The sequence below is a fragment of the Parasteatoda tepidariorum genome, chromosome 9 (genome assembly GCF_982258835.1).
Source record: "Parasteatoda tepidariorum strain Cologne lab strain chromosome 9, Ptep-v5.0, whole genome shotgun sequence".
Taxonomy (NCBI): domain Eukaryota; kingdom Metazoa; phylum Arthropoda; class Arachnida; order Araneae; family Theridiidae; genus Parasteatoda; species Parasteatoda tepidariorum.
In genome coordinates this window covers 62,159,149-62,181,326 of record NC_141763.1, presented here as the reverse complement: position 1 = coordinate 62,181,326, position 22,178 = coordinate 62,159,149, and the positions used below count along the sequence as shown (strand labels likewise).

Below are 22,178 nucleotides of genomic sequence, written 5' to 3'. Positions count from 1 at the left end.
GGCCTACAGTCATGCCTCAATGTTTTCGACATGAAATTTCCCAAAATGTTACTTGTGTCATCGACTGTTCTGAGATCTTCATTGACACTCCTCGTAATTTAGATGCTCGGAGTCAGACTTACTCTAATTACAAGCACTATAATACTACTAAATTTTTAATTGCTTGTAGCCCTGATGAAGGTATATTTTTGTCAAAATTGTAAAAAGGAAGACACCCTGACAAGGAAATAACGATTGACTCAGGCTTCTTGAATTTGGTTAAAAGTGGGGACAAGATACTAGCCGACAGAGGGTTCAGAATTGAGGAAGTTGTTGGTTTGAAGGTTTATGCATTGTTGTCCCTGCTTTTACCAGAGGCAAAAGTCAGTTGTCAGGTCGTGAAGTGTCTCATTCAAGGATTATTTCTAAGGCTAGAGTGCACATTGAGCGATGTATTCGCAGAATAAAATCATACAGAATTTTGAAATAAACGTGACCACCCGCTTATTTAACAGAAATGAGTGAAGGAAGATCTTTGGGCGACCATATTTTGACAACTCAGGGAGGTTTATGCAATGTAGCAAAGCCGTCCTTGTTAAAATTTTGAACCTGCTTTATTTTAGCTTTTTCGACGATTCTTGCTTTTTCTGTAGTTTTTGGCCTTGAGCAGGGTCACCACAGAAAAAAATGAACAAAAAAGTTGCTTTTAGTAGCCTAGAGCATAAAAATAGTTGCCGACAACTAAGAAAATAGTTGCCTAAATAAGAACAAAAATAAGACTAAAATTTTATTAAATGACTTAATTGTCATATAGCATAATCCATTTAATCAAGTTAGTAGTCCAAAAGTTCGTTGAATTTGATTTTTTTTAAAAAGGCGACATGGCACTTCCCTGAGGATAAAATGAATACTTGAATAAAATGAAACATTGTCACAAAAGTTATATATCAATAAATCCTTTAAAATACCATAACGGCAAGTCTGGTTGTATGCCTTCTCCAGATTGAGGGACACAGCGAAGTGTTCTCTAGAAATGTGTCTCATATCTTAGTCTCTAAGAGTAAAATAATGTCATAGTGGATCCACTTTTATAAGATAAAATGTGCCAGCTTTGTAGTAAATGAATTAATCTAACCTTAAGAATGTAAAATATCCATTTATGACCTTTTGAAAGCTGAAATAAGCACTGGTATTAGCAATCTGTGGAGTAAAATATATGTATATATATATATTGCACGGGCTGCATCTTAGATAATTATGCTACTCATCAGATTCAGAAGCAAGTGAAATGTGACAGTAAGTAACCTCAGCAACCCTAAGAATCACTGGGGCACCTCGGGATTGTGACACCCGTGTTTACCTATAAAAAAGCAAACCCCCTGAGGTATAAATCTTACTTCAAATTAAATAATAGCTTTTCAATATAAATCCAGTAATAAAAGTTAATTCAGAGTTATTGGCGCAAGAGCCAATTTTAGAGAAATGGCTGAGGATTAAAAGCAGCAATTCGAAGAATACTCTTTTCACCAGAGTCAGTAATGAACAAGACAGCATTGGAACTGACACATAAAATAATTTATGTGAACTATGAATAATGTGCTTATTTTCCTAAAATAAAAAGTCAGTGCAGTTTATGAATCATATACTATTTCAGAGGTAGAAATAAAATCGGGTACCAATAAAAATACTGGAGTTTTAAAGAGGAATATTTTTATAATTATTTATAATAAAAAATGCATGTGCTTCAATTACAATAACTATACAACATAATACACACATCAGCTGCACTAAGAATCACTGGGGTACCTCGGGATTGTGACACCCGTGTTTATCTATAAAAAGACAAACCCCCTGAGGTATAAAACCGATTAATTTAAACCAATGAAACCAAGATAAATTTAAACTATTCAAAGCAAACCAAGTTAGTCAAATGGCTTTCGCTTCAAGCTGGAAAGAAAACGGAAAACTACAATGAAAGTCATTACTGCAGTATTAAAATGGAAGCAATTTTATTCAAAAAGGCGTAATAAAAAACTTACACTTGTTATGCGCAACATATTTTAGAAATGTTATTTTGACAATTATAAAAAAAAAAATTTATTAATCCTTGAAGTTTATTAATTTTATCTGACCGTTCGATTGTTAAAAATCTAACTATAATTTCGATTAATCAGTCCCCACGCAGTACTCAATTTCTGTCAAGTCGACGAGAGGTCGAAATTCATTTCACAATCAATACCTAGAAGCCAATTGCAGAATATTTGCTATTTGAGTAATTCACAAATTAATTATCAAAAAATATAAACAATTGGCCAATGTTGAAAAAAATGTCAAATGCTATTTTACATCGAAATTTTCACTTGCTGTTGTTTCACTGGAAGAAAATTAAGTAGACTTGTTTAATCTTTTTAGGCAAAAGAAGAAATGAAATTCTTTGTCTAAAAATGAGTGAAAAGTGAAGTATCTGCATATAATGAAGGATATTATGTTTTCATGGAACAATTAAAGTTTTTAACTGTGTTTTTCAAATATTAAACAAACTTGATATATAGATATGTAAAAAAAAATTTATAACTGCAAATTTTTCATAGGATTATTATCTAGATGCAAGTTTACTTTCATGAATGAGTGCATACATTATATAATTCTTTTAGCCACAATAATTTTGAATTTATATAGTCATCAGATTGAGTGTAAGTCGTTCACTTTTAACCTTTCTAGTCTTACACATATTTTAACTACTTTAAGTTCTACATTCATAATAACTTCATAACTGTCAACATGCATAGGAAAAAATCAAGTAGATTTTACGAAATATAATTTTCATCATTGTTGAATATTGTACTAAATATTTTACATGTAGTTCACTTTGAGGATTTTTCTATTTATCAAAATAGAAAAACTGCAATATTTTCCAGTTATGATTGACATTAAATGAACTTGAAATGTATTAAGTTTACTCATAATCTAGAAATAGACATTTAATAATAGTAATAGGCATTTAACTCATCAAAGAGAGTTAAAGGATTTCTTTACTTAATTTAAAAACTAAGTTCTGAATAAATATAAATAGAACATTTTAGAACAGAAAAAAAGTTTTAAAATTATTTCTACAAACGTGGCTCGCTTCATTATGTATTAATAATACTTATTAAAATATTCAAGCAAGCAATAATATCTGCAATAATCGCTGCTTTTTTAGGAAACTTCTCAATTTCAGGGAATTTTCAACATTATGTACAAAAAACAGGATAATTTTTATTAAACCAATAAACCAGGAGAAACTGGTAAAATCCAGTAGAGTTGGCAGCTATGAATATATAATGCAAATCTTGTCAGAGTATCTAAAAAAATCTTAGATCCATGGATACTAATTAAATGAAACTAGGATATAGTTCGTAAAAGAAATTCAAGGATGATTGCAAATAAATTTACATAACTAAAAGGAACAGATTTAAAAAATAAACAATTTTATTTTGATGAACATTCACATTCAGCACAATTATTACACGATTTAGCATCATCAATAGCTGGAGGACTATGGTTAGGTGTCCAAGCACCTAAACTCTGAGAACTATAGAAATCCATCGGATATTTCTCTTGCCAATCTATTTCTTTCATGACCACTGCAAATTCATATGGATTAAGCAAAGGCTTTCCAAATGCATAGCCCCAATCAATTGATAAGCGTGGGCATGCTATCTGAACCCAGCTTTTAATGTCTTGAAATAAATTCAGCTTTTCAGGAAATATTTCAGATAATAAAACTGTAACATATCTTTTCTTCCTAAGTTGAAGAATTTTTTTTATGTTATACATCACCCTTGGACTTCCTTGTCTACCCAGTGTGCCCAAAATAAGTCCAAAACTATCACAGTTTGATGCTTGGTCAACCTCTTTCTTTCGTATGCTTATCATCTTATTGTAATCAAAGTGCTCTCTAGTTATTTTTTTATCATAAGGATTATACCTGGAAAAAACAAAGTTAATATCATTATATATGCAAAATTTATAAATTAGAAAAGCAAATGTTTGAATAAATCTTCCATTAAATTATTGAAGAAAAAGTACTTTCATCAGTTCATTAAAAAAAAAAAACACATTTTCTTACAAAAATTCACATATTCTTTTGACTTTACAAGATTTGAATCATTACATGTCACAATCATTGAGTGCCTCACAAAACTTAAATAAAATATATCACTCCATCAAGTTTCTCTAACAAAGATTCAATCTGGAATCACTGATGGCACTGATGTAATTTTCTAGTTGGTCTTTTTAGAAAGCACACTTATTAATCGTTCTGCCCCCCCCCCCTTTTTTGGGCAGAAAATAGAGAAACAGTAACATATAACAATGATTCGAAGTGCTAATACATCCTTAAGAAACTTCGTTTAAAATAATACACGTAATAATTAACAATATAGATTTAACAATATATATATATATATATATATATATATATATATATTTATATATTGACGGTCAACAAAATTTATAGAATTTCATAGTCATTGATCAAGATAATAAACAATAACCCATGATTTAAAACTTGCAAAGAATTAATAAAAAGTAAATAAAAGCAGTAACAGAATTGGATCACATTTCTGAGGATCAAGTTAATGAAGTAATAATTATAAATATATTGATAGCCGTTTTAGATAGTCTAGTTAAATTTTAAAAAATCATTTTTCAGCTACTGCCAATATGGCATCTGGTAAAAAGAAGAAGAAAAAAAAAAGAGAGAGAGAAAACTGAAGAAGAAAACGGAGAATTTGATCAGGATTGGATTCATAAACACAGATGACCTTCAGACTTTTCTCATTTGCCACGGAAAACTCGTACACAATAAAGAAGTCAAATTTGGAGAGACACTTCATTACAATTTATACCCAGTTTGCAGATAAATATCTAACCTGTGACATGCAATGCTTGCTGGAAGTTATAGGTAAGTTCACACAGAATAGCACGCTATTACAAAAATGTCAGATGAAAGCAGTACAGTAAAATTTAACATCCTGAAAGAAGTTTTACTTGCATTGAATTAGATGAAGATAAGAACCTACAACTTAAAGAAGTACTGAAGAAATTGCAAACATTTCTGATTGAAATTCAAGAGTGGAAAATCATTTCAGTTCCACAACAAGAACTGTGTGCTATGTGCTCAGCAGGGTTGGGTTTTTGACGTCAAAAAGTGGTTTTTGACATGACAAGGGTATAATACTGGTTTAAACCGTCAAAAATGTCAAAAACTAAAGTTTGCCAAAAAAATATATAAACTTCAAAACTACCAACAGTTGCCATGCATTATATTGAAATTTAATTATACTATAGGTAATCAGCAGGTTTTAAAATATTTTTTAATTAAAATTAAGGTAAAATAACAGATTTAAAATCTCAGAAATTTATATTCAAATGCATGTGCAGAAAAATTTTGCACAAAATTTTTTTAAATATTTATATTTTGAAAAAAAAAAAATTTTTTTTTTGATACTTAAGAAAATTAAAAGTTTATTACTATGCATTTTTGACATATAAGGAACATATAACTAATATTTATAAGGAACTTACAAGTTATGTTGTATAAATACAAACTTGATACAAGTGTATGAAAAAAAATTTTAATGTTATACCGAATATCTTTATTATCCAGATTGTTAATTTGAATTTAAAAGTAGTTATATTTGTGAATAATGATAAATATAATTCATATTGTTTATTATATTTATTTATAATTATTACACTTATCATTTTAAAACAATTTTTACCTCTTAATTTTTTCCCCCACTTGTATTAAGAATACAAATAATGAATATCTTGAAAGCAAGAAGTAATTATTCAACAGCTGAATATTTAGATATTCAACAAAACTATGTATATAGTATTCAGCAAAATGAAATTCACAAGTATTTGGATAAACTAAATTTTCAGCATAGTAAATGAATAGGCTGAATATACTGTAAATCGACACTAACTACTCTGTGTATTTAACAGAAAGCACTTAAATTTGTATTGTCTTATGCTAAAAAGATTATTAAGAAGATTTAAAAGAATATTAAAAAGATTTTTCCTTAAAAGATGTCTAATGTGCAAAACTGCTAATGTTTATCTTTAAAAATGTCTAATTTTTAGTATAATCTATACTATACACTAAATTTGGTTATAAATAAATTTCTTAATAATATCACTGCAGATTTTCAATAACACATGAAAATGAATACATAATATTACAAAAGATGTGAGCTTTCAAAAGTACAAGATTTTGGTTACTATTCAAAATAACTGTGTTTCTTCAAAATTTTAAATTTATTTTTTCTGGAACATATTTAGGAACACTATCCTTTATAAAAAATATATAAATTTTATGTATTAATTAAATTTCACATATGCATATAGGTTTTTGACATTTTTGACAGTCAGGTTTTTGACGTGACAGTTTAAACCATGGTTTAAACTGTCAAAAACTGTCACATGTCAAAAACCTGCCAACCCTGGTGCTCAGCGATAAAGAACAGGAGATAATACAGTAACCACTAATGTTAATCAGAAATCATATTTAAACAGTCTTCAGAGCTTTATACAGCTTCTGTCAATTTTTGATTAAGTTGGGGAATTTCTTATCTCTACTTGGGGTCTGGTTTGGTAAAAACTGAATAATAGACTAGGGATTGAAAAGGCCAAAATACTGTTTAAATGCCATTGTTTTTTAAATTAAAACAAAAATAATTAATCTTTATGTGAATTTTTATTACATAAAATTTATCATGCAACGTAAGTTAACTTTTTTTTTTTTTCATATTATTCAGTATCTTATCATGGTTTGAAATTTAATATTTAAATCACTATTTTGTAGTATTAAAATTAAAAAAAACTCTAACAAAATATTTTACTCCCTCCATGTATTTCTTTTATAAAACAAAAATATTCTTTTAAAAAGAATTAAAAATTTATATTTTTAATATTTTGTTATAATACTTAGAAATGCTAATTGTATTCGTATTTTAAAGTCTATTTATTAAGCAGATAAAAGGAAGTCAAAGCTTTTCCACCCTGTATTCTGCAGTTCAGTTTTAAACAAATAACATTAGAAAAGCTCAAATTGTTTTAAAAAAGTGATTTTTCTTAATGTTTAAGGAAAAAGAAATTATTATATTAATTCAAAGTTACATATATATTTATCTAAGTACAAAGTTCTAAAGGTAGAGTTATGTATGGTAGCATATTATGTATATAGATTACTAATTATCAGTAATAAGTCAAATAAGAAATAGCTATTAATATAAGAAAGAGCAGACTTTAATTATGTTTAAAAAAAAAACACTTGGGCCTTGGTTTTGTTTTACTGGCTTCTTGGTTGGTTTTAAAAAACCCTGCATACAATAAAAAAAATTCTTATTTTTTATCATCCTATTATATGTAGAAGATTATTTAATCTCACTTCACTTGATTTTACATAGTAAGCTGAAAATGTTGACAGTTTTAAACATGGTATACAAGTTTTTGGTTAAACATGGTATACAAGCGTACGAGTTTTTAAACAAGAACTTCTGAGTTTGTTTTTTTTTTAACAATGTTATGATTTTGTAACTGTAAAAAATATATTCTCTAGATTTGTTTTATTTTAATAAATTTGTTAAAAATTATTAAAACAGAAGATAATGATGCAATGAATACCGATTGTAGCCTTAACATAGCTGCCAACCTTAGGAATAAAAAATTAGGAACACTATATGCGACAAAATTATACGCACTAATTACGAGAGTAAGACAAAAATTTAACTATTAAATCATAACATTAATAGACATATATGTAAATTAGTAAAACAAAACTATAAACACTATCTTTTGTGGGAAACTTATAGTAATAATATTTTATAATTAGGAATACCAGTATAATAGATTAAAAACAAACATTACCTATTAATATATAATTGTTTATCTCCAAATTATAAAACACAGGTAAATAATAATCTACATCAACATCATAAACAAAAATTTCTGATGCAAGTGTAATACTACAAAAAAAGTATAAAAAAAATAAAATAATAATAATTTAGTGTAATAATCAGCAACAACTACTGGAATAGTATTTTCCAATAAAAAGTTACTAAAAATTACTTTAGCACAATAATCATAGGATGCATGCTTGTGGCGATCAGAAAAAAGGATTGGTTTAAAATCAAAAATTTTATGAAAATTCAGATTTTTTATAAAAATATCAGATTTTCAGATTGGATTTAAAGATTAGGAACAAATCCGAAAAATTTTGAACAGTTGGCAGCTATGCCATAATAGTGCATGGCTATATTGAAATTTTAATAAATTCTTCGCTCATCAGACATTGTGATTTTGTGGTAAATTTATTTAACACCAATTTCGCTTTTACAACATTAATTTTATTTTAATGAATTTGATAAAAATAATTATAACCACTTTTCAAAAAAAAATCCTATATAAAACTAATTGTATAAAACTTTTATGTTATACCACCGTAAAAGCTTGAATGACATGAAATCGGAAATTTTTGTGGTGGCGCATATTCTGCATATTTGAGCCTCAAAAATCTTAATTTCTTAATATTACTGTATTTTTCTAGGGGCAAAAAACATGCCGCACCTAAATGTAAACTAAATATTATCTTGATCAACACTTGTGTTTATGATACAGGAGAAAAAAAACTAAAGTAGTGACCAAAAATTATTTCTGATAAATAAATGATAAAAAGCTAAATTGTAAAAGAGGAACATGAAATAAATATATTGTTTAAAATTTTAGCTCTTATTTCTTTAATGCCAAAAATAAAAGTTTTTGATATTACTCAAGTGTGGTTTAGAATCAGGGTTCGCCAAAAAGGCCCACCTTGAAACAAACCCAACTTGGAATGCTAAGTGAGGTTTTTTTTTTTTTTTTTTTCTAAATATATCAGAACTTATTGATGCATGTTTAATTTTATATAATTAATTGTGTAGCATAAATTTGTCAGATAGAGTTGCCTGGTTTATATGATAAAGTTTTTAATATTTTCAAATTAAAAGAAATTCAAATCTATACTTTTATATATTACTATGGAAAACCTTAAGCAGGTTTTTTCAAAAAGTATTATTTTAATGAAATTAAATCAGATAGAAATTTAAATAATATAGTCTCTAAGGATCAATTATTCAAATGCAGTTACATGCTTTAGATGATTAATAAACTGACTTTTAATAAATAATAAAAGAAGTTACCAATAACATGGTCATGGCATTAAACAGGTTTTTTCAAGGAAATAATTTTATAAAAAAAAAATACTAACACACGTTTAGCTTTAAATAATTTGGTATGTAGACATAAATTCTAAAAATGCAGTTGCATTGTTACACATGCAATACAATAAACATATTTAAACAGTAAACAAATTTTTATAGATACAAAGAGAAACTGAAATCTTATGACTTATCTTTAACTTTATTTTATAAATAATTATACATAGTTCTTCTTATCTTCGATTGCTACCAATGGATATCATTTTTAATTTATTTAAGTATTTTGAATATAAAAAAAATTTTAAGCATAAAAATATCTATTATATAAGTAAATGGAGTGTCACTGACACTCTTAAAAAGAAAAGTAACAAAATAAGACAAAACAAAAATAGTAGATAGAATAGTAACATTTCATTTTAATATAATTTATTCTGTTTCTTTTAATCATATGCTTAAAAAAATTTTTTTTTAATTTTTTACCAAGTGATGCATTAACAAAATTAAACAGTTTTATTTTCTGGTTTTAAAAAATAAGCTAAAATTCTTTATACATGCTTTTTTTCATAATTTTATAAATTAATTTGCTTTTTGAATTCAAAATATAAATTTAACATTATTTATCTAAAAATGAGGTCTTTTCCTAAAATTAAATATTTGAAAAAATGGGACAAGTAACTGATACTCTTAATAATTACATAAGTAATTTTAATTTCCCTTTCTATTAATCTTATTATAACAACATGGAAGACCATTAAATATTTATTTATTTATTACCATTAAATATTTATATGGTAAATAAATTTGTGTGAATTGTGTTGTTCCTTTTATATTACTGTTCCATTTATATTTTATAATGCTTGAGTAAAAAATTGCGAAACGTTATGTATTTAACAAAGAACAAATATATATTAGTGATAATGCGTTATTCAAACTTATTTTAATTTCGTTATTTGCGTTTTAAATTAATTTTTTAGATTTATTTATTAAATCAACTTTTTGGATCTTTTTTTAAGCTAATACAGCATTATTTAATAAGTAAAAATACTTACACAGTAAAACTTTAAAATTTATGAGCATTACATGAAAAATTTTCTGCACAAAAATTTTATTTCAATAAGGATTTTTAGAAAACTTACTCAATTTTAAGGAATTTTCTAAAATATACAAAAACCAGGAGAATTTTAATTAAACCAGTAGACAAGGAGAAACTGGCAAAATACAGTAGAGTTGGCAGCTATGATATTGTAAACAATGTATTTTAATCTTAGCGCCATAAAAAGAAAGGTATAATCATAATGCTTATACTAAATGAGAAAATAGAAATCTTATTTTACCTATAAAATTCTAGTTCAGAATTTGCAATCATTACAGATTCCAGATGAAAGCGTCCATCTCCAACAAATATGACAACTTTGGCATTGCTAATCTTAGGTGAAGTACAACCTAACACTTCCCCAGGTGATAAAGGCTTACACTGAGGAATATTAATATCATAACCCACATCTCGTAAATCAAATGCAACCTGTTGGATGCTAGACACAAATTGTATTGTGCTCAAAAGCACAATTGGAGAATTAGTATCAAAATTTTTCGAAATAGTTTGTACCAAATGTAAAGAATCAATTTTTATATCAACAAACACATAAAGCATACTAATTTTTTCAGTCATGTTCACCGGAATTAAACAACTATGGCCATAATGAACCATTAAATCAGCTCCTAAAGCTCTGGCAGTAAAATCGTCGATACAACAAGCTCCGTAAGTAACATCTGCCATGATGATTGTCTGTATTTTACAAAACGTTTCTAGGATATCAGCTATAGTCAATGCATATATTAACAATCCCTCAGGAAACTGTAACGCAACACATTTTGAATTGCACTTTTTAATCCTCCAAATTGTTTTAGGAATTTCAAAATTGTAATTATCAGGGAGTATACGGAGAGCTTTAATTAATTCTGGATTTTCAGATATTTCAGAAGGAACACCGGACACTGCTTTCCGCTTTGGTCTGAATACTTTTCTATCAGGTTTAGCAGATACAATTACAGTTCCAGAATTTTCCGACGTAGTAGACATTTTAAAATCTAAAGAATAGTGCAATTAAAATTCTACAACGATATTTGAGGCACTATCATTAAACTGGAGAAAATAAGAACTAATTTTAAAATAAAATAAAACCATAATGGAAACGTGGAGAGTAGTGTAGTTCATACTTAATGAAAAGAATGAGCCAAAACCTTCTCATGCATAGACTTTTCCGGCTACTTATTTCTGTCTATTAAAGATTTATTTTAAAAGTTTTATTTATACGCACTGTCTTGGCTGACCGCCCTCTTATAACCCTAAACTTTGGCGATCTGGTGAAATGGGTGATTGCCAAACGAAATCTATCGCCAACTGCTTGGATGCCCGCTTTTTGAACGTGATTGAAAATGGCGAAAATGTTTGAGCTGGAAAGATGTAACGAATACGCTAGGAAATACATATTTTTTACTACAATATTTTTATTCATGCAAAGTGATTTCTAGATACTGGACATTAGTATTGCAGCGCTTGCTGAATTAATATAAAATAGCTCTTGGTGTCGACATTTTTACTGGCTAGCATTGCATATTGCAGGTATCATTTTCATCACTTTTCTTAGCATTATTGTCGGATCTGTGTTTTTATTTAAAGCAAGAATTTTTGTTGTTAATTATAAAGATTTTTTTTGTGTGTGTGTATTGAATATTATTTGAAAGGAAATATGAATGACAAATAAGTTATAACTGTAATAAAACAAGGTTGGATGGAAACCACTTTTTTGTTTCTTATGAGTAAAAGGTTAAATTAATAATATTTTGCACCGTGATTTTAAGGTACGCATTAAAATTATCAACTTTTCTTGTATGAATATGCTTTAGTGGTATTAAAATAAAAATATTGATTCACATTTTTTTCATTGTTGGTTTTAAAAATTAGTTTACATGTGTTAAAGTTCTCTGTTTACATATTTTATTATTTGTTTGATGCTTCTATGATTACATTACTACTATAAATGATTTTTTTAAAATTTAGAATAATATTGAAAAGCACAAGTTGTATTGTAACACAAATTGTGCTTCGTGATTTGTATATTCAGTTGCAATGCTTCTAGTTTAGTTCTAGGTTATCATCATCAGTTACATATGGAAATAAGGCTCCTGCATTTACTGAATTTCTCACAGTTCTGTCCTGAGTATTGTCACGACTACCAGGTCAGTCTTGTTGAAAATCCAGTTTTGATCCTTCAGTACCTACAGAAATAGAAATCTAGGTGAACCAAATGAATGTTATGAAGAAAACTGATTGGATTAGTATACATTTTAATTTGTTTTAATGATGTAGTTAATAGTACTAGGGTAAATTAGAGTTAATATATTATATATAGTTTACATTTCTTATTATTTGTGAGATTCTGCTTATTAAACATTACTATAAGTGACATTTTGAAAATTGATATTATAGTTTGGAATAATACGAAAGGAGTAGAATAAAATTTTGATGGTTGATAGGAAGCACAAATATGTAACAATTGTAATGTAATGATGTGTTGTTTTGTTATAGGTTGACTTTCTTATCAACTCATAAAACGCATTATTTTAAAGCTCCTTCAACAACCTCAGTGTGCCTGTATGTCTGAAGTGGGAGTTATGTGTAATTTGTTAAATTACTTCTGTGTATTGAATTTTCTTGAATGTTATTTGAAAGGAAAAAGGAGTGACAAATGAGTTATAACTTTAATAATTCAAGGTTGGAAGGAAACCACTTTTAAATTTCGTATGAGGAAAAGGTTAAATTAATAATATTTTGCACCGTGATTTTAAAATACCCAATAAAATTATCAACTTTTTTTGCATGAATATGCTTAAATGGTATTCAAATAAAAATATTGATTCCCATTTTATTATATTGTTGGTTTTAAAACTTAGTTTACATGTGTTAAAGTTCTCTGTTTACATATTTTATTATTTGTTTGATGCTGCTATGATAACATTACTACTATAAGTGATATTTTTAAAATTTAGAATAATATTGAAAAGCACAAGTTGTATTGTAACACAAATTGTGCTTCGTGTTATGTATATTCAGTTGCAATGCTTTTAGTTTTGTTCTAGGTTGTCATCATCATCAGTTACATGTGGAAATAAGGCTCCTGCATTGACTGAATTTTTCACAGTTCTGACCTGAGTATTGTTACGACTGCCAGGTCAGTCTTGTTGAAAATCCAGTTTTGGTCCCTCAGTACAGAAATAGATATTTCTAGGTGACCCAAATGAATGTTATGAAGAAAGCTGATTGGACTAGTATACATTTTGACTACTTGAAAGTAATGTTGATTAAAATAATGTTTTGAACATTTTAATTTGTTTTAATGATATAGTTAATAGTACTTGGGTAAATTTGAGTTAATAAAGTATATAGTAGCATTTTTTTATATCATCCTTTTTTTTATATTGTGATTGATTAACTCAACACCTTAGTACATTATCTCTCTCTTCTAATAATAAATGTTTTTAAAAAAGTTAATTAAAAAATTTTAAAGTGCAGAATATAGAAGTGATGGAAATATAAATATTATTCTATTATAAACTTAATAACTAGAGTTGATTTGTTATAAAAAGCAATGAAAAAAAAAACAATTTTTTTTTCGGGTTTACCCTGATCTCAGTGTAAAATCATTGAGATCTAGTCATATGGCTCTGTTTTCCTCTACCCCTATAATGGCTCTGGTATTGCAATATAAATAGTATTTTAGAATGTTTTGTTTCATTTTATTACATAAAGTGTCTTAACATTAAAAAGAAATACCAGCACTTTTGTAATTTCAAACATGATTGTTCTAAACTGTTGTCAAATTTTTGTCATTTTGTTTTCAAATTTTTGTAGCATGCCTATCATATTTATATCTTGTAATCTAAAACTTTCAAAAGTTAAATAGGCGCCTAATAAATATTTAGAATTATGAATGAAATGTATGACTGTCACTCACATCGAAAAGTATTACTTTTGGTATTTTATTTATCTTAACTGCTTTTAAAGAGCTCCTGTAAAAGAAGAATTTTACATTTTGTTCATAGACTAAAAATTTTATTTATTTAATTTGTAAAATGTACTGGATTTTTCTTATAATGTAGGTAGCTGTGGTATTTTTGATCCAAATGTATGTCTTAATTGTTTTCATTTTATAATAAATAAATGATTTTTCTACTGACTTAGTCTCTCTCTCTTCCTTTTTTTTTTCTCTTTGTGTTTACTAAAGAAAAATTTATAAAATGAAGAGGAATACTAGTTTTAAACATAAATTGAATTTTTCTAAATATACTTAAAAGCTTAACTTCATAACTAATTAAATTAAGTTTTATAAAAGTAATCATAATTGAAATACACTATGAAGATTAAATTATAACAGAACATTTCATGCACCAAAACATGTAACTGCTTTATAGTAGTACATAATCAGGGCTCAAAGTAATCCTTAATTTCCTTTAAAAAAATAAGATAAAGAAAGTATTCTTAATTATTAAACATTTCCATAGATGTCCCGAAATTTTTGTGATTTTAAAATTTTGTTGAAATTAATAGGGAGAAAAATTACTATTTATCTAAAAAAATATTGAAGAAATTTCATGAAACAAAATAAATAACAAAATGAACTACGAAGTCTTCATAGCTCTCAAGTACGATATTAATCTACTTCCAGTATTAGAGACAATTACTCTTAAATTGATAGCATATTCGATGTGTGAGAGGAATATAGAAAAATCTCTTACCTCACTACTCCCATCATACTCTACTGTTTCTCAAAAGAAAATCCTCGTATTTTGCTACAACTTAACGATTTTCTATATTTAGGCAATTTTATTCTCTCTTTTGTGAGAAAGAAAACACATTTTTAAGAAATATTTCTTTTTTCACTTAAGTACAGGAACTACTAAAACTATTAACAATTGAATATCTGCGAATTCATGTTAGCATTGTACAGTGGACCAATAAAAAAAAAATAATTATAATAATAATATAACTTTCCCTCATAACCACCCTCAATAACTTTCGTTCTAATGATCTGATTTTCACATACTAAGTGTCAATCTTAATGGTTCCTGAGGGTGACCTCATATATGAAAATTATTTAGTGCTAACTATTAAGTTTCGAAATCGGACACAGAAACGTACTTTCTCTGAATAAAAAAATTTTTTTTTTGCATATTTGAATATTTATCCGTTTGTTTATAAATTATTCATAATTTTAATTCGGTTTTTTATAAGTACTGAATGGTCAATACTTTACTGTAGGTAAAATTTTACAACTCATCATAGGTCTTAAAAACCAAATTACTTTTAGGCAAACTATAAAAAATAATAGGCTCCATGAACTTTTATTTTACAAAAAAATCTGAAATGTAGTTTAACATAAATTTACAAAAAAGTAGACGGTTCGTTTAAAGAGTTAATAATGCAAATAGTTTTGAGAAACTAATTTTTTTTTGCAACAATACATAAAAAATTTAAAAATAAAATCAGATGCTGATTACAATTTAATACACTTAAGTAATAAGGAATTTATTTCGAAATATATATCTTTAAATTACGAATTTTCAACTTAAAAATACAATTTATTTGCCTCAAATGCCATGTTCTAGCTGTATAATACGACATATTCAATACCCAACTAATTTCTGTGATGGATTTTCCATTTTTATATAGTGCCACTATTTTTTCTTTTAGAATGTATGAGCAGTGGAATATTATTTTCTCTACTAAAATTAAATTCAATTAAAATTAGTAAAACTCCAATAAAAACTTGCAAATCTCTAAATAATCTACAACGGTAAAACTCAACGAAAAACTCTAAGTAAAATTTACTCTGCAATTTACTAGAACCTTCAGGACATAGACGTCAATTTTTGGCGAATTTTAATTTTTTCAAAGATTTGAAACTCTTTTTATTTATTTTCTTAAATTTGAAATTTCATTTAGAAAAATTAAGTTTTTATGCTTGTAGTAGTCTGTATCTTAATATTTTAACAGGACTTATATTGTCCTTAATAAATTAAGAAAACTGTAGCATTAGTGTCGTAATTATAAAGTTAAAATTAGAATTTGAAAAATCACACATTTCGTTACCACGAATTTACAAGTTTTTGAAATTAAATATTGAATGTTGTGGTGAATATACACATAATAAAATACTTCTTTTTAGTTTTGCTGCCACATGTTTAACTTCTTAAGGACCTAGATGGCTATTTAGCAAGAACTGAACAGGATAGTTTATCTCCATTACTATAGCCAACCAAATTAGCAAAAACTTATTTACAACCATTACCTATTTTTCGTTTTTAATATACTTCGAACCTATAAAAAATTGAAAATTATCTTACTTCCAATGTAACATAAACTTGTTCTATCTTTCAAAGAGAAAAAGAAATACTGAAATGCCAGCAAAATATGACATGTAAGAGGATGATACTGAATTTTATTGTCAAATCTAATTTGTTCCGACTTATAACAATTTTGTCAGAAAAAATCTGTTGAAATATTAAAATGTTGCAAGTTATATATCTCACATTCTGATTTTATAATTAAAATCAGAATTTAAAGCAATATAATTAGCTTTCCAAAACATACTGGTTAATTGATTTAATAGCCTTCATTTGATTATTTGTGTAGATTAAATTACGCAGATTAAACTTATATTTAACATAGTAGAGGAAAGAAATCTCTACAGTTGTCAAAACTGCTATTGAAATATGTGAAATGTTGCAATAAGTTTTTACTGATCCATTATTGAACTAATAAATGAACACATGGTATAACAATCAATGCTGTAATAAAAATTAAACTTCTCCAGAGATCTTGATAATTTTATTTTATCCTTCTTGATTACTTTATGAATTATTTTGAATAAATTATACATTAATGTCTTATCTGCAACCAATCTTTTCTTATTTATATGGAATATGCACAAAACAGAAAGACATAACAACACAATTAAAAAAGAAAAAATGATTTTAATTTCTTTATTTAGTATTTAATTTGGCCCTAAAGTGTGACTTTACATATTTATAATGAGAGAAACACATTTTCAGTTTTGCATTATGATTAAACTTTGTCATATAATACACGAAAAAGATTTGCTTGAATTTTAAGAAACATATTATTTTACTTTGATTAAAAAATATAACTTAATGTGTTCATTTATATTAACTCAATTTAGAAGTTAAACGCCAATTTTTAAGCTGAAATAGTGTATTTACATGAATATCTAATTTTAGAAAGAGATATTCTATCCTTATAACTTTTTTTTTATATCTAAATAAAATTTATCTGTTAGATAAATATTAGTTCAAAATAAAATCAATTATATATTGTCTATATAATCTTTTCTGCATTGATCTTATTTTCTTAAAAAAAAAATTTTTTTTTAAATTCAGTAAATTTTTTGTGGGAAAAAAACGAGGTAGTTATTCTTTAGAGAATATAACCTATAATAGTTAAATTTATTCCCGTTTTGTGCTTTGCTCAAATGATTGTTCCAATCGTATACAGTTTATTAACTTTACTTAATTAAAATAACAATAGTTATTACTTAGTTAGATTAATAGTTATCTATATAACAAATTTATAACGAAATCGCGTAAATATTAAAGGAGTTATCAAATACCAGAGTTTTCAAAGTACTTAAAAAAAATTAATTAAACATTTCTAAAATCTTGCTTTATACATCTCAGAATGCATGCAAAGAATTCTTTTATCTCTAAATAGTACAAAAAATTTCTCAAAATTTCATGAAATTGACTTACATAAAGAATAGAAGAAATTGAATGAATTTGCAATCCATAGTAGTAAACTTGACATTTAGTGATAATCAATATACGTATATTCATTTCATTTACAGATCATTTGAATATAATATTAGTTAATGAACTCACTGTTAAGTGTCATAGTACTGAGATAAAGTTGCGGAAACATACATTATAGTTTTGAAACAAATATTTATCACTCTGACACAAACCACCAGAAAGACTGCATGAAATATTAGATTTTAAAATTATTATATTCATTTCATTTACAGAACATTTGAATATAATGTTAGTTAATGAACTCACTGCTAAGGGTCATAGTACTGAGATAGAGTTGCGGAAACATACATTATAGTTTTGAAACAAATATTTATCACTCTAACACAAACCACCAGAAAGACTGCATGAAATATTAGATTTTCACATGCTTATGTAAAAACTGAGATATGTTTTTATCTTGAAATTATATGTAATTAAATTAAATAAGTGGCAATGAATGATTTAAAAAAAGAAAACGTAACACATTATTAAAAAAAGAAGGAAAAAAAAAACAAAGTATTTACGCATGATATTGATTACTTTTTTTTTCAAACCTCTTCTTAACGTACTTTATGAATATTCAACTAATCATCTAAATAATAATTTTCTAAGAAAAATTACGATCGCAACAGAATTACATAACTGGGTATAAAATATTATACAGCTAAATTTCCGAAAGCAAATATAGAAGGAAAAAAAAATCTATGCACAGAAATCAATACTATATGTACCTTTGTACTATGTTAGCACTTTGTTGTAAAATACCTTGATAAGTATGAATACTCTTTAATTCGTTAGAATCCGGAAGAAAGAAAAAGAGAGTACATATAGTATATTTATTTGATTTGAATTAACTCGCATGAGTCTGAAAAAAAAATACCCTTGCAAACCTTTCTTGCAACGATTTTTAAAAATAATTATTAGACGATTTCACCACTAATTTAAAAAACATATCATCAAAGAAAGCTCTTATTTTATTAAGCATTCAATTAATCCCTTCACCTCAGTTAATAAGTTCATTGACAGTTAGATTTTTATTGGATGTCATTGATACGTGACACCGATATGGTTGACACTGAGATATGATCACACACAAAAGTATCAAATTTAAATTAAATAACTGCCATTTTTGAAGAAGATAATTCAGTTGTTCTCTAATCCGGGCCGTTAATATATATTTTACGAATCCTTATAAGTAATGGAATAAAAAACGTGTGTAGGGATCAAATTAATATTTAGGAGAGAAAGAACGCAGACACGCTGCTGAACTTTGATCAAAAGCATGATATAACGAGGTTAATAATAGATGAAGGATTAAAATCATCTGAAATTATTTTTATCGATAACAAAGTTTTAAGGCGTTTGTGATAGAAAGTATATTTCAAAAAAATCAACAGATATTTTTTGTCTCTTCCTGACTCAAAGAACATTTGGTTAGAAATTTTTTTTTCTCCAGATATTTCAATATACATATATCAGATATTTCAAAATACATATATCAGATATTTCAATATAACATATATCAGATATTTCAATATAACATACTAGAATAAGTTATTAGTAAAATAATAAAATCATAATACATATATCAGATATTTCAATATAACATATATCAGATATTTCAATATAACATACTAGAATAAGTTATTAGTAAAATAATAAAATCATAGGAACCCGAGTACTTAAGTTTTTTAATTTTAACAATGTAAAAAAAGTTCATGTTTATTTTATCATTTGGATATTTTCGCCATTACAAATACAATACTATTTGCTCGAATTTTATTTTCAGATGTTGACAAAAGACAACCTGATGAACCGTCAAATTTTCTAACAGTAATGTAGAAGAATCATTTTTCACTTAAAAAAAAAAAAATAATGGTAAGAAGGGAAGCAGAAAATAAATCAATTTATTGAATCAAAATATACAGGCAAGTTCATCATAATTCCAAATTCTGGACGCATCAGTTTTATAATAAAGCATTTACTCTGGTTTTTGGAGTGGTTAGTAATGGTATAAATATTTTTCTTCCTTGCTTGAATAAAAATTTGAGAAAACAATCATATTTTGCATTATACGTGAAGGGAAACCACGAAAATATCTTTCAGATGGCTTGATTCCATTTAGAAGTTCAGTAATCGCAATGAATTTTTTTTATAATGAATCATTTTTCAGCATCTTTGAGAGACTTCTTTGTGACTATAACGAGATGTTCTTCAAATTTTTGTAGTTTTTAACCGAAAATCAAAGTAACTCGCTATTTTAGTATCGGAATAAAACCATATTTACGTTATAAAAATAATTATGTTTATAAAAATAATTAAGTTATAAATAAATTATAGTTAAGTTAAAATAATTAAGTCAATTAATTATTTTAATTAATTGATAAATTAATTAATAAATTAATTAATAAATTAATTAATAAATTAATTTTAATTAATTAAGTTAAAATAATTAAGTTAATAAATAATTAAGTTAATAAACAATTAAGTTGTAAAAATAATTAATTATAATCAAGATTAAATTGAAATTAAAATTATCAAATTTCGCGTTATACGCTATGAAAAACAGACAAAAATGTTTTTCAGATTGCTGCTATTGGTATATAAAATAAAATAATTTGCAATTTAAGTATAGGAGTAAAATTATAAATAAACATTTTTTCATTATTATTATCCTTAATAGATAGGGTACCATCTTTCTGAACAGAACGAAAAGCTCTTCTTATTAACTCAACCCAGAAATCAAAGTGTGAGCTTTTTTATTTTGTGAATGTAATGAAACACCTTTATTATGCTTAATCCAATTCAGAGATCAAAGTAATTAACAATTTAAGTATCAGAATACAATCAAATTCATGAAAGTTATAAGAATAATTTATTTTAATGAAGATTAAGTTAAAGTAATCAAATTTGTGTTACATGCGAAGGAAAACCACGAAAAAGTCTTTTAAATTGCTTAATAGTAATAGGTTTCCAGCTTAATGTTGATTATCGCAATAAAATTATTTTTTAATAATCAATAATTTTTTTTATCATCTTTGATAAATAGTAAATGCTGTGAAATGCTCTAAATTTTTTTTGTACTTTTTTGAATTTTTGTAGGCAACCCAGATATCAAAGTTACTTGTAATTTAAATACAGGAATAAAATTATATTTTGAAAGACTTTTTGAATGAAAATAATTAGAATTTGGATTACGCACAAATGAATATCATGAATAAGTTTTAATAACTAACTAACTGAACGCTAACAGGCAATTATGAGACTCTATCTCAGCAATTATTAACATTTTCCAATTTATTGTTCATCATGAAATTAAATGCTTTGGGCAGCTTAGATGGCTTATAAAACTGTTCTATTTTATTTTAATCATTTTATTAATTTTTTTAGTTATTTTATATTTTTTATATATTTTTAATAAGCACTTAAATTGTTTTTTTTTTTTTATTTATTTATTTCAAGTATTTGAATTTCAGAACAATATAAAAATCAATTTTTTAAAATACATTAATTTTTTCATTTAAAATTTACAAATTATAAATCTTTAAAAAAAATGTGATCAGATTTTTCTGGCACAGTGACAGAATGTTATTATTTATCATAACAATTTATGAAAATCAAATAAAAAAAAATAGAGACCAGTGATGTGTCCAGTGTCAAAGTTCACCCTGACATCTGTTTGGTACAGTGATTGATCTTTCCATCTTTATGTCTTTGTTTGAGTTACACGAGCAAAGGAGGGGATACAAGCGTCTATATTCTTTGTCTACGAAGTACTTAGATTGGTTTGAATAAATTATCAAACTGAGCATGCGCGTTATTAAAATTGCGCCAAACAAAAATGCTAAAAACGCCATTCTAGTAAACCTGACAAAACGATGAAGAGATAACAATTAAAACGATGATGTAATCGACCAATCAAATGCCTCTATTTATTAAAAAGGCGGTCAGCCAAGCAGCAGCCTTATTTATATTAGTTTTATTTTAAACACCATTTTTTAAAATTCAATTCATTTCTTACGTCATATTTAAATTATTAGACAGTGATTTAGGAAGTAAATAAGCTTTTTTTGACAAAATTAAAAATAT

At 26.2% G+C, this 22,178-nt stretch overlaps 1 protein-coding gene and 1 long non-coding RNA gene across 2 annotated transcripts; one reads left to right on the top strand and one right to left on the bottom strand.

Annotated features, from left to right (window-relative positions):
• Nucleotides 1-3,432: 3,432 nt before the first annotated feature.
• Nucleotides 3,433-11,472, bottom strand: Dph1 (diphthamide biosynthesis 1). The gene is made up of 2 exons (XM_016073296.4): nucleotides 10,559-11,472; nucleotides 3,433-3,949 (listed from the first exon to the last, which is right to left on the bottom strand). Exons 1-2 carry the CDS (start codon nucleotides 11,302-11,304, stop codon nucleotides 3,451-3,453), a joined length of 1,245 nt encoding a protein of 414 aa, XP_015928782.1. The 5' UTR covers nucleotides 11,305-11,472; the 3' UTR covers nucleotides 3,433-3,450.
• A 75-nt stretch (nucleotides 11,473-11,547) lies between these two features.
• LOC147804110 (uncharacterized) lies at nucleotides 11,548-13,416 on the top strand. Its single transcript, XR_015429265.1, has 2 exons — nucleotides 11,548-11,847; nucleotides 13,354-13,416. It is a non-coding gene; the product is annotated as an uncharacterized LOC147804110 (long non-coding RNA).
• The last annotated feature ends 8,762 nt before the right edge of the window (nucleotides 13,417-22,178 follow it).

Excerpts from the sequence above, each read along its gene's own strand:
- Dph1 (XM_016073296.4), bottom strand. The coding sequence starts at position 11,304 with ATGTCTACTACGTCGGAAAATTCTGGAACTGTAATTGTATCTGCTAAA. Across the intron at positions 3,950-10,558 it reads TCTGAACTAGAATTTTATAG|GTATAATCCTTATGATAAAA; the intron begins GTAAAATAAGAT and ends TGTTTTTTCCAG.